The 9,958-nt window shown below is 42.2% G+C and overlaps 1 protein-coding gene across 1 annotated transcript; it reads right to left on the bottom strand.

Moving 5' to 3' along the window:
• Positions 1–4,523: 4,523 nt before the first annotated feature.
• On the bottom strand, positions 4,524–9,152 carry SOX4 (SRY-box transcription factor 4). Its single transcript, XM_005281389.4, has one exon. The coding sequence runs from the start codon at positions 8,285–8,287 to the stop codon at positions 6,971–6,973; it is 1,317 nt and encodes a 438-aa protein (XP_005281446.1). The 5' UTR covers positions 8,288–9,152; the 3' UTR covers positions 4,524–6,970.
• Positions 9,153–9,958: the final 806 nt, after the last annotated feature.

Here is a 9,958-nt window from a genome sequence, read left to right as displayed (position 1 = left end):
CATGTCAGAAGGTGGGGGGGCAAGAGCAGGGAGTTACTGTGTTGCTAGGAAAAAGGCAAGATGTGGAGAGAGTGCATTTAGAAATTATAATGGGGGCAGGGTGCATTAGGAAGTTTTCATTGAAGTACATGCATAAATCATTACATCCCAGATTATTTAGTTTTGGTGAGGGTTAAAAAGATTCAGTGAACATTATTACTAGTACTGAGATATGTTTGTAAGAGGACTTGCAAAACTCAAGTTAACACCCTTAATTGTCTACAAGAAAAAAAGACTCCAAGTAATCCATGCTTAGTAAGCAGTCTTGGGTAAATCAACTTATGTTCCTCAGTTCACCCACCATAAAAAAAGGACAATCATATTACCTTCCTCATCTGGATGACAAGCGGCATAGGTAATATTATTAAAGTACTTCAAGATCTTTAGAAGAAAGGTTCCACAAAGCATACAATACGTTATCATTTTTGTATCCTGGAAAACCAAAAACTCTACTGTATTTACATTTATATAGCCAGTCATTAAATATTTGTAATGACTTCAGAGCTTTTTAAAAGCTGAGTGAAAATTATCTCATATAAAAGCTGTTCATGTTAATCTTTATCTATATATCAAAACAAAATGTTTTATAGTAGTTGGTTGTTGAACTTCTACATGCAAACACTTATTTTAATTTTCAGTTGGGTAATTTACACTAATGCTGCAAACAAAGAAAACAAAACCTCAATTAAATAATTTGCTCTTCATGCACTGCGATTTTCCTCTCCCTACCCCCAATTACATTTAAAGAGCATAACTCTTACTTAAAATGTCTACATTAGCAATTTAGCTTTTCTCCTCTGAGCTTTTGAGGTGCACCACATTGGATAAGAGCAGGGAGAGGTTATTTTAGGCTCCAGTGCCCTGCTGCTGCCACTTGGAGACCATGGCAGAAGTAAAACATGAAAGTACAAAGAGTGTTCTTTTTATTAAGCACTCTTGGGGTACTTTGCTTTGGAAAAGAGAGAAAATGTTCTGTGAATGCAGTCACATCCCACGTTACTTCCCAGGGAAGGCAATGAAATGACTCAAAGAAGAGGCAGGCCTGAATGGTATAAAATCACAGACTCTATGAATAAACGGCAATCACATATCTTTTAAGTCCAGTTTTTGTTTTAAAAATAAGCACCATTTGTTTAAAAAATTACATTGGTATGGTAATTCTTTAAATAAGTTAGAAACTAGTAGTTCAGATCCTTGCACCAGCAGGTCTATGTGTTGTATACAGAAGCTAATTGAACTACCCTAAACTTGTTTTTACTAATAAAAATCCCTCTTTATGTACACTAGATTTCAGATTTTCCTGTTTACTATTAATTTTTCTTCTAAAAAAATTAATGATACGCTATTTTAATTATACTCCTCTTTAAGCAAAACAAAATTGAGTATATAAAATAATATTGGATTATATTTTCTTTAATATTTTGTGCTTTAATTTGGTGTATCTCCTCTGGACAAAGCAACTGCATAGGCTCTTACTGCAGAAAGCAAAGAATGTCTAAATATTTTTTAATTTAAAAAGAATGTAAGACAGCCATTTCCATTTAGTTATATGAATGCAGCAACTTGTGCCACCAAATATTCCCCAGAGATCTAAATCAGTTTGGTAATACTGAACTTTATTATAACTGAAAATGAAAACAACTTATGCAGGAAACCATAAAACCCTTCAAGTTAACTGTAGTCAACGGTAAAATCTCATTAGAGATAATAGACATATTGTGGCACAATCTAAATGCTCAGGGCTCATGGTCTGACTGAATTCCAAATGCTGTCAGTAGGAAGAATCTGCAATTCAATCTTGCCACCCCTCCCCCCACCATATCCTTTTTTCCATCATCTGTGTCTAGTCTCAAAAGCCTGTGTGTGTATAACTATATTAGGCACTTAAAAATTCTTACAATGGTGAGGTTTTTATTTACATACATTAATTACTACTATAATTTCCATCACTCCCCCTGCCACCTCCCACCTCCCACCACCCACAAAAGGATGCGGCCCTCCCCATTACACACTTTGAGAAGGAAGTGTAGGAGTCCTCTGGGTAGCAAATGTGGGAGAAACTCCACTGATGCTCCTACTGGGATTTTTTCATTCAATTTTATTTTTAAATCATGAAATGATAGAACTTAGAAATAAGGTTGGGTGGATGATGTTAGGGGAAAAATTAGAGTGCCTTTGACTGGAGAGATCTGAATTAGAAATACTATACAGGAGTTGATTTAGGGTAGTGTGGTGTAAAAGTAACCTCCATCACATTAGCAGCTTTGCAAAATCCCAAATTAAATGTATGGTCTTTTTTCAAAGAAAGGAATGTTTATGGATTAAACTCAACAGTAAATTAACACCCAGGTGGAATTATATTAAATATATATATGGAATTTTAAAATGTGCTTGACAAAATATTAAGAGTACAATACAGATTTTTGTTTTTATTTTTATTTTTTTTTGATGGGCGGAGGGGAAGGACATGTGAGTACTGAATGGTTTGCCTTGGCCTCCTGAACACCTTTGCTTTTTCCCACACCAAGTAGGTATCTAGCAGAATAACATGCTCCACAATAGTGAACAGAGAAATTGCAGAGCCAAGAAGCCTATACACACTCAACCCATCATTTCAGGCAGTCTTCTCCTCAGGTTTACCCTCTTGCCCTGCAGTTAATCATGGATCTAGCTGCAGGCCGATTGGGTCCACTCTAACACTCTATGAAATCATCACGTTCCTATTTCCACCCCTCTTCCAATTGTGCTCAACTTAGTGTTGGTTTTTATCACCATTTGCAAAGAGTTAATGAAAATCCTCCAGAGAATCTACTGTGCATCAGTGCTCGGCTGCCTGAAACGAAGTTGTCCAATCATTCCTAAGTTTTGAGTTTGTTTATTATTACAGTTCTGCTGTATACCCCCATGGGAATGAAAATTGATTCAGATTTAAGAAAGCATGCACATGTTTAGTATCATTAAGCTCACATTAGACAAGACACCTGGCCAAAAAAGTGGACAAAGAGTAGTCTGTCATTGCAAAAACCCAAATGTAGTCCTTGATTCAAACAGGCCACCTATAATCAGAATGCCACAGGTTCAAGTTAAAGGTGACTTCTTCTAACTGCCTATGTAAAAAGTTACTCAGGTCTAATGAATATAGTGTTAATTTGTAAAGAAATTATAAACAGCAAAAACAAGAAGTCTTGGATTTTTTGGAATTCATATATTACTGGAGTAGTTAAAGACACATAGGTTTTCCAAATGAGACATTTTATTGAAATACTGTAGCTGAACTACTTTCAAATCACTCAATTTTAACTGAATTTACAGTACAATGAACTGCTTAGTTTAGGTTCACACATTCCCCTCCCCTAGTTTAAATGTGAATACTACGCTTCCCCACACCTACTTTATTTCAAAGTTTCCTCAACTCTTGACAGCTTTTCCCATAGCCTCTCACTATCACTCTGCTTAAGAAGTTGTGACAAAGATACACAGGAATATAAACAGCCCCCGACTGAGGAAATCTTGTAAAACCCAAGGCACCCAGAAAGTTGCCCTTTCAGTTTGCAAACAGCATGTAGAACTACAGTACTGTAGAAATAAATGGTGACAATTATTTTCCTTCCCTACAGTCTCCTTGTTGCTATGACGTCTGCATATGTTAAAGCTTGACTCTTTCCAAGCTGGGGAACAGAGCCAAAGTTAATGGCAAAATAGGTTGTGGGTTATTTTGGCAACCCTCCCTCTCATATCGACTAGCAAAGGTGTGTAGGGAAAAAAATTCATTAATGTATCTGTTGGGAACACTGCAGGGCAGCAGAGCAAATCTCTTTTCTTTTGCATTTGAAATTGTTGGAGGTAAATCTAGCCCCCACCCCACCCCACAAAAAGATGTATTTATAAACAAACTCAATCAGTTGCACGGCGTTCTTTTCTCTTGTTAGGATACTGAGCAATGTCTCTTTCACTTTGAAGAGGTGAGACTGAAATGAACAAATCCTCCCACCGGGCAGGTTTCCTGCAAGATAGTTACTGAAATGGCAAGGCAGGATTCAAGTCACAAGGTCAAACAAAACGGTTGATGTGGCCTCTTCTACACATTCCTGCTGTCTAGATTTCGTCTCGGATGGCAGCGGGCTTCGCCCAGCTCCTGAGTGCAGCTTCCCCATCCCCCATTCCTACTGCAGTCTTTGCTACTTTCACCGAAAGGTTATTAGCATTTGGTTAATGCACGAAAATTCCTAGAGAGCATTCAGCGATGGCACACATTCAGACTAACATCCATTTACTTCCAGACTTTGGCCTGCCAAGTCTCTCCGGGGGGACGGGGGAGGGGCGGGGAACGAAACATGTTCCTGCAAAAAAGATGTATTTTATAGTCGTCACTGTAAGTACATTTTATTTAACGGCTAATACAGAGAGTACCAGTGTCTAAGACCATTACAGAATAACCACATAGAAAAGTTGTAGCATAACAATGATGACAAAAACAGTCAAAGTTTAGGGTTCAGTTCCAGCTGATTTTATTTCCTTCTCAAAAAAAAAAAAAAAATTATTTACAGAAGGTATATCAACAATCTGACAGGCAGTGAACTGGACATGATTAGCTGGCATGATTTTTTTCTCCTCTTTCCCAACGTTGTGTTGTGGGGTGATCGTTAGACAAAAATATTCTACACAGCATATTGCACAGGATGGATGACCAAAAAACAAAAAACAAAACAAAAAACCCTTAACGGAACCACCTCATTAGGCAGACGTCCTAGTGCCTGTCATGTTATATTAACATACATAAACACACAATCCTCTTTTTTCTTATTATAATACAGACTTAAATGTACAAAGATGTTTTCACTTTTTCCATCTTAAACACAACAGCTATAAACCTGAATACATATGCTATCATCATGCCATAAGAGACTAAAACAATTATATTTAGCGACAAGTAGAAAGGATTAAATAGTCAAATACAAGAATGAAAAACGCAGTACATAGTGTCGCGAACTCAAATCGGCATTTAGATAGATCCAGTGGTTTAAACGGCACGTTTTTTGCTTATAAAAAAAAGTGCAAAAGATGTGGTTTACAAGTTAAAGGTACAGGATCCCTTTTTTCTGTAAAATGCACCAGTTGCTTTAAAGCGCCTGTACGATATATGGTTGTACTTAATTATGGGATTTTTTTAAAGTTAGGAGACAGTGTATTACGTTTATTCTTTCCCCTCATAGAAATCAATGAGATTAAACACTGGGCACTGGTGGTATGTATAAGGGATACTGTCACTTTAAGAAGCCTGCAGATTGGAGTGTAAACATGGAGAAAATAGGGGCTGATTTTTGTGTGTATGGGTGAGACATTAACCAGCGGCCCTGTAATTATAATCAGGAAATCCAAACAGCGATTTACACCGATTTACACCCCCTTTATATATTTTTTACAAAAATACACTGAGAAAATAATCAAACGTTTTCATCTCTCTTCTCTTTTGTTTTTAAAAGTGTCAAAAGTCTACATTTAAATATAAAAAATTAAAAGTTAAAACTCTAGCCCTTCAGTGAAGGAGACATAAAAATGGTGCGAGTAACAACGAGGACTACCAAAAAAGGACAAAGAAATACAAGTCAAAAATGTTTGGCCAGTATAAATACATCCACTTATAAAATGGCATCCGATTACATTTACAAGGAAAAAACAATAAAGGAATAGAGCATCGGTGAGAAAAAACAGTCTTTTCATTTACAGCTATAAGGAACAAACACATACATACTCTGAGAAAAAATTTGGTCCTGATTTTTTTTTTAAGTCCAGCACAGATTTGAGTTGCGTTTGAATCCTTTAAAGAGTTAAGAATGAAAAAAAAGCTGGTGATTTTTTGTAGGAATCAAACATAGCGCCATCTATCTGCTTTTATAGTATCCTAACACTATTTTTAAACTGTTCAACAGTCTTACAGAAATCTTAAAAAGATAGACAGGATAACATGCTATATTAAACCCCACCAGTGAAATAATCCAACACCATCACGATTCTGAGTAAGAAGAAAAAACATTGTTTTTTTGTTTTTGCAAAAGCAATCGCCCTCCCTCCATTTCCCCTGTACCACATCATTATAGAAACTGTTTTGTATCTGTCTCCGTTTCAAAAAAAAGTTTTCCGTGTTCATGAAGTTCCATTTTATTGATTGATTTCTCTCTATATAATAAGGTGACTGAGAAAAGCGCTGCCACCTTCTCCTCTATACGTGCAAATGCATTTCAGTTTATTATTATCTTCCTCTAGTCGTGTTTCCAGTTCATCTTTAAAAAAAAGGCAAAAACAAAAAACAAAACAAAAAAAACCCAAACCCCTTCTTTTCTCTGTCCAACTAGGATCTCAGTTCAGTTTCCAGCTCAATTCGTCCTTTCCGCCTCCTATCATCTTCATCTCCTCTTGCTGCAGGAAAAAAATCGAAATAGGATTCGCTTCCCTTCCCCCACACCATGTAAACCCTGCAGTCTTTTTTTTAAAACAGTTCTCATCTCTCTCAGAACAAAATACTCGAGATCGCCAATGCACTCAGCACAATTTTTCACTCCCCCTTCTTCTTTACATAGCGTGGATTAAAAATATCAAAAACCCAGAGGTGTGTGTGGTTTTCCCCCTTCTGTCTCTCTCTCTCTCAAAAAAAATCACTCCCGCCAGTCTCTAAAAATTAACATCAGGCATCGGAAGAGGCGTGGGGGGGATGTGTGTGTGTGTGTGTCTATCTCCAAGCAGAGGAAGGGAGCGAGCGTGTGTCTATTTTTTTTAAAAAAGGATGATCCCTTTTATCATCTCGGTTTTTTAAAAGCACAGCAAGTCAGTTTCATCTGCCCCTCCAAGGAAAAAAGATACACCCAACAGCGTGGGCGAGTCCTCTCAATAGTGTATGTCTACGTCTTCCCCGGCATTTATTTATTTATTTTCTTCAGTAAGTGAAGACCAGGTTTGAAATGCTGGACTCCAGCCAGTCCCCTGAGATCATCTCACTTACCTCCGGGGTGCAGTAGTCCGGGAACTCAAAATGAGAGCCCGAGCCAGGCTCGAAGTTAAAATCTAGGTCCCGGTCCAGCACGGACGAGCCGAAGCTGCCCAGGGACATGCTCTCAAAACCGGGGCTGGGGTTCAGGTCCAACAGGTCGTCTTCAAACTCGTCGTCCGAGGAAGAGGAGCCGGAGGAGGAAGAGGACGAGGAGGAATGGGAGGAAGCCGAGGAGGAATGGGAGGTGGAGGGGGCCGGAGAAGAGGCCCTCAGGCTGGTGTAGCTGCGGTGATCCGAGGGGGAGCTGCTGCCCGGCGGGGAAGGGCAGGAGATGCTGCTGCAGTCTCCGTCCTGCTGGCACCCTCCGGCGCCCCCCTCCTCGTACAGGCTCAGAGGGTCGCTGGCTTCCGTGGAGCAGCTCAGGGTCGGGCTGGCCGGCACGGCGCCCCCCGGGGAGGAGGACGCGCTCTGCCCGTGGCCCCCGCCCGTGCCGAAGACATAGACCCGCTTGAGCTTCTTCTCCGAGAGGTGTTTGCCCGAGGCCGAGCAGGAGCTGGAGGCGCCGCCGCGGGATTTGTACAGCGAGTGGTGGTCCGGGGGCAGCAGGGCGGCCTGAGCCGGCTGCTCGGCGGGGAAGGGGGCGGCTTTGCTGCCCAGGATCACCTTGGCGTGCGACTTGCTGGCCCCGGAGCCGCCGCCGGGGGAGAGCTTGGAGCCGCCGCTCTTCTTCAGCGCGGGCTTGGAGGAGTTCGTGCTGCCCCCGCTGCTGCCACTGCCGGTGCCGCCCCCGCTGGCGCCAGGGCTGCCCCCGCCACTCTTGTCTCCTTTCTCGCCGGGCTTGGCGGAACTGTTTCCCGATTTCACCTTCTTCCTGGGCCGGTACTTGTAGTCGGGATAGTCCGCCATGTGCTTGAGCCTCAGCCGCTCCGCCTCCCGGATGAAGGGGATCTTGTCGCTGTCCTTGAGCAGCTTCCAGCGCTTGCCCAGGCGCTTGGAGATCTCGGCGTTGTGCATGTCCGGGGACTGCTCCATGATCTTCCTCCTCTCGATCTGGGACCACACCATGAAGGCGTTCATGGGCCGCTTGATGTGCCCGCTGGGGGTCTTGCACCAGCTCGGGTCGTCCGCTTTGCCCCCGGTGGAAGCGGTGGAGCCCGGCGTGGGAGAGGAGGCGATGCCCAGCTCGATGCCGGCCCCGGAGTCCGAGGTCTCTCCGGCCAGAAGCGCTTCCGTGTTCTCCGCGTTGTTAGTCTGCTGCACCATCGCTGGGTCTCACACACACGGCGGCGGCGGCGGCTGCTTGCAGGGAGGTCGCCGGGGCTCAGCTCGGCACCAGTGCAACGTAAAAAAAAAAAAAAAAAGCTCTCAACTTTAACAGGTACAAGGAAGGGGAACGAATCAAACAGTCCCAAACCAAAGCAAAATGCTCAGCCCTTCGCCAGCGCGCAGCCCCTCTGCTAAGTAGTTGTAGTTCCAGACAGGCTCGTCTCCAGCGCTCTGTGCAGTCCTTCCCCCTTTGCTCTCTATTAATTTAGGGGCAGCAGCCAGTGCTCAAAGTGGAACAGAAACAGAGTTTCTTTAAAAATGCTGCAATTCCCCCTCTCCTTGTCAGTGTTTCCCCCCTCCCGTCCCCGAAGCAGTTGATTCCAGTTCACAAGTGCTTTTTCTCTGCCCAAGATGTTTCAGGAAAACAGCACACGCGCTGGTAAAGCCTCCCACTACTGTGCCCAGCAACACACACACACCAAAAAATAATAATTAAAAAAAATAAAAATAAAAACCGGACTCCAGGACTCGTGGCTGTGCAGTCAGTGATCAGGAGCTTGTGCAGTTAATTATTTGGTTGTTGAGAGGTACTGAACAAAAAAAAAAAACCCGTCTCATGCAACCGGGTAGCATTAATAAATGTGTGCCTTCCCTGTAGGAAGAGCGGTGACTAATGCGATAAATATATTTAGTCCCGTTTTCCCTTCCTTTGCATGCACAACCCCAAAGAGAGGAGAGACACATACACAGACCGGGGCTACTGGTATTGGCCTCTTCCCCCTCACACACTGTTTCTCTTGCTGCAGCTTAGAGCGGACCCCAAATTCCGCCTAGCGCCTCTTTATCCTTTCACAGTCCTCGACCCGGCCAATCACTCGCTGTATCCAACGCTTCCTCGTGCCAAACCCCACCCCGCCGGCTGCTATTGGCTTGGAACCCGATGCAATAATAATCACCGCGTGCAATGAGAAGCTCCAAATCTGACCTCATTCCAATTTACAGAGCAAACTTTTTAAAAGGGCCAGAAGTGCAGCTGAGATTTCTGAGTCTCTTTTTCCTTTTGCATTTCTCCTCCCCTCTTCTCTTCCCTCCCACCTCCGTGTGTGTGATAATGCACTAAATTATTGAGGAGTGGGAAGGGGGAAATATATTCTATCCTTTATGTTAGATAAGTTGGATGGGGAGAAGTGAAATACTGTACATGGGAGCTTTACTTTCTGCATAAAGGGAAAAGTGATTATCTGCGAATATTAGTTCCTTTCAGCACCGAAAGAAAAAAAATCAGCATGTGGTGTAAAAAATCTGTTCCTTGTGGATAGGATTCATTCTGAGAAAGGACCAGAGGAAAAGGGAAAGGGAGGGGAGAGACAGCAAGGATAAATCAATGATTTAAAAGCCACTGAGAAAGTGGGTAGACACCTGTCATCACAAATATTTTCACATTAATTCCTATATCACAGATGCTGATACATTGTATAACACTCCTTACAACAATTTATTCACTTATAATTATCACAAAATACTTGCAATGCTTATAGGAAATTCAAAGATTCCCAATCCTCCCAAACATTGTTTTTTGAACACTGCAATGATTGCAATCAGGTCACATTTTCTCCAAGGCTCAAATTAAGGATGAACCATGGGACATAGTTTGGGACACAGTTCTGT

The sequence above is a fragment of the Chrysemys picta genome, chromosome 2 (genome assembly GCF_011386835.1).
Source record: "Chrysemys picta bellii isolate R12L10 chromosome 2, ASM1138683v2, whole genome shotgun sequence".
NCBI lineage: Eukaryota > Metazoa > Chordata > Testudines > Emydidae > Chrysemys > Chrysemys picta.
Note: the sequence above shows the minus strand (reverse complement) of the source record. Positions and strands in the feature narration are given on the sequence as shown.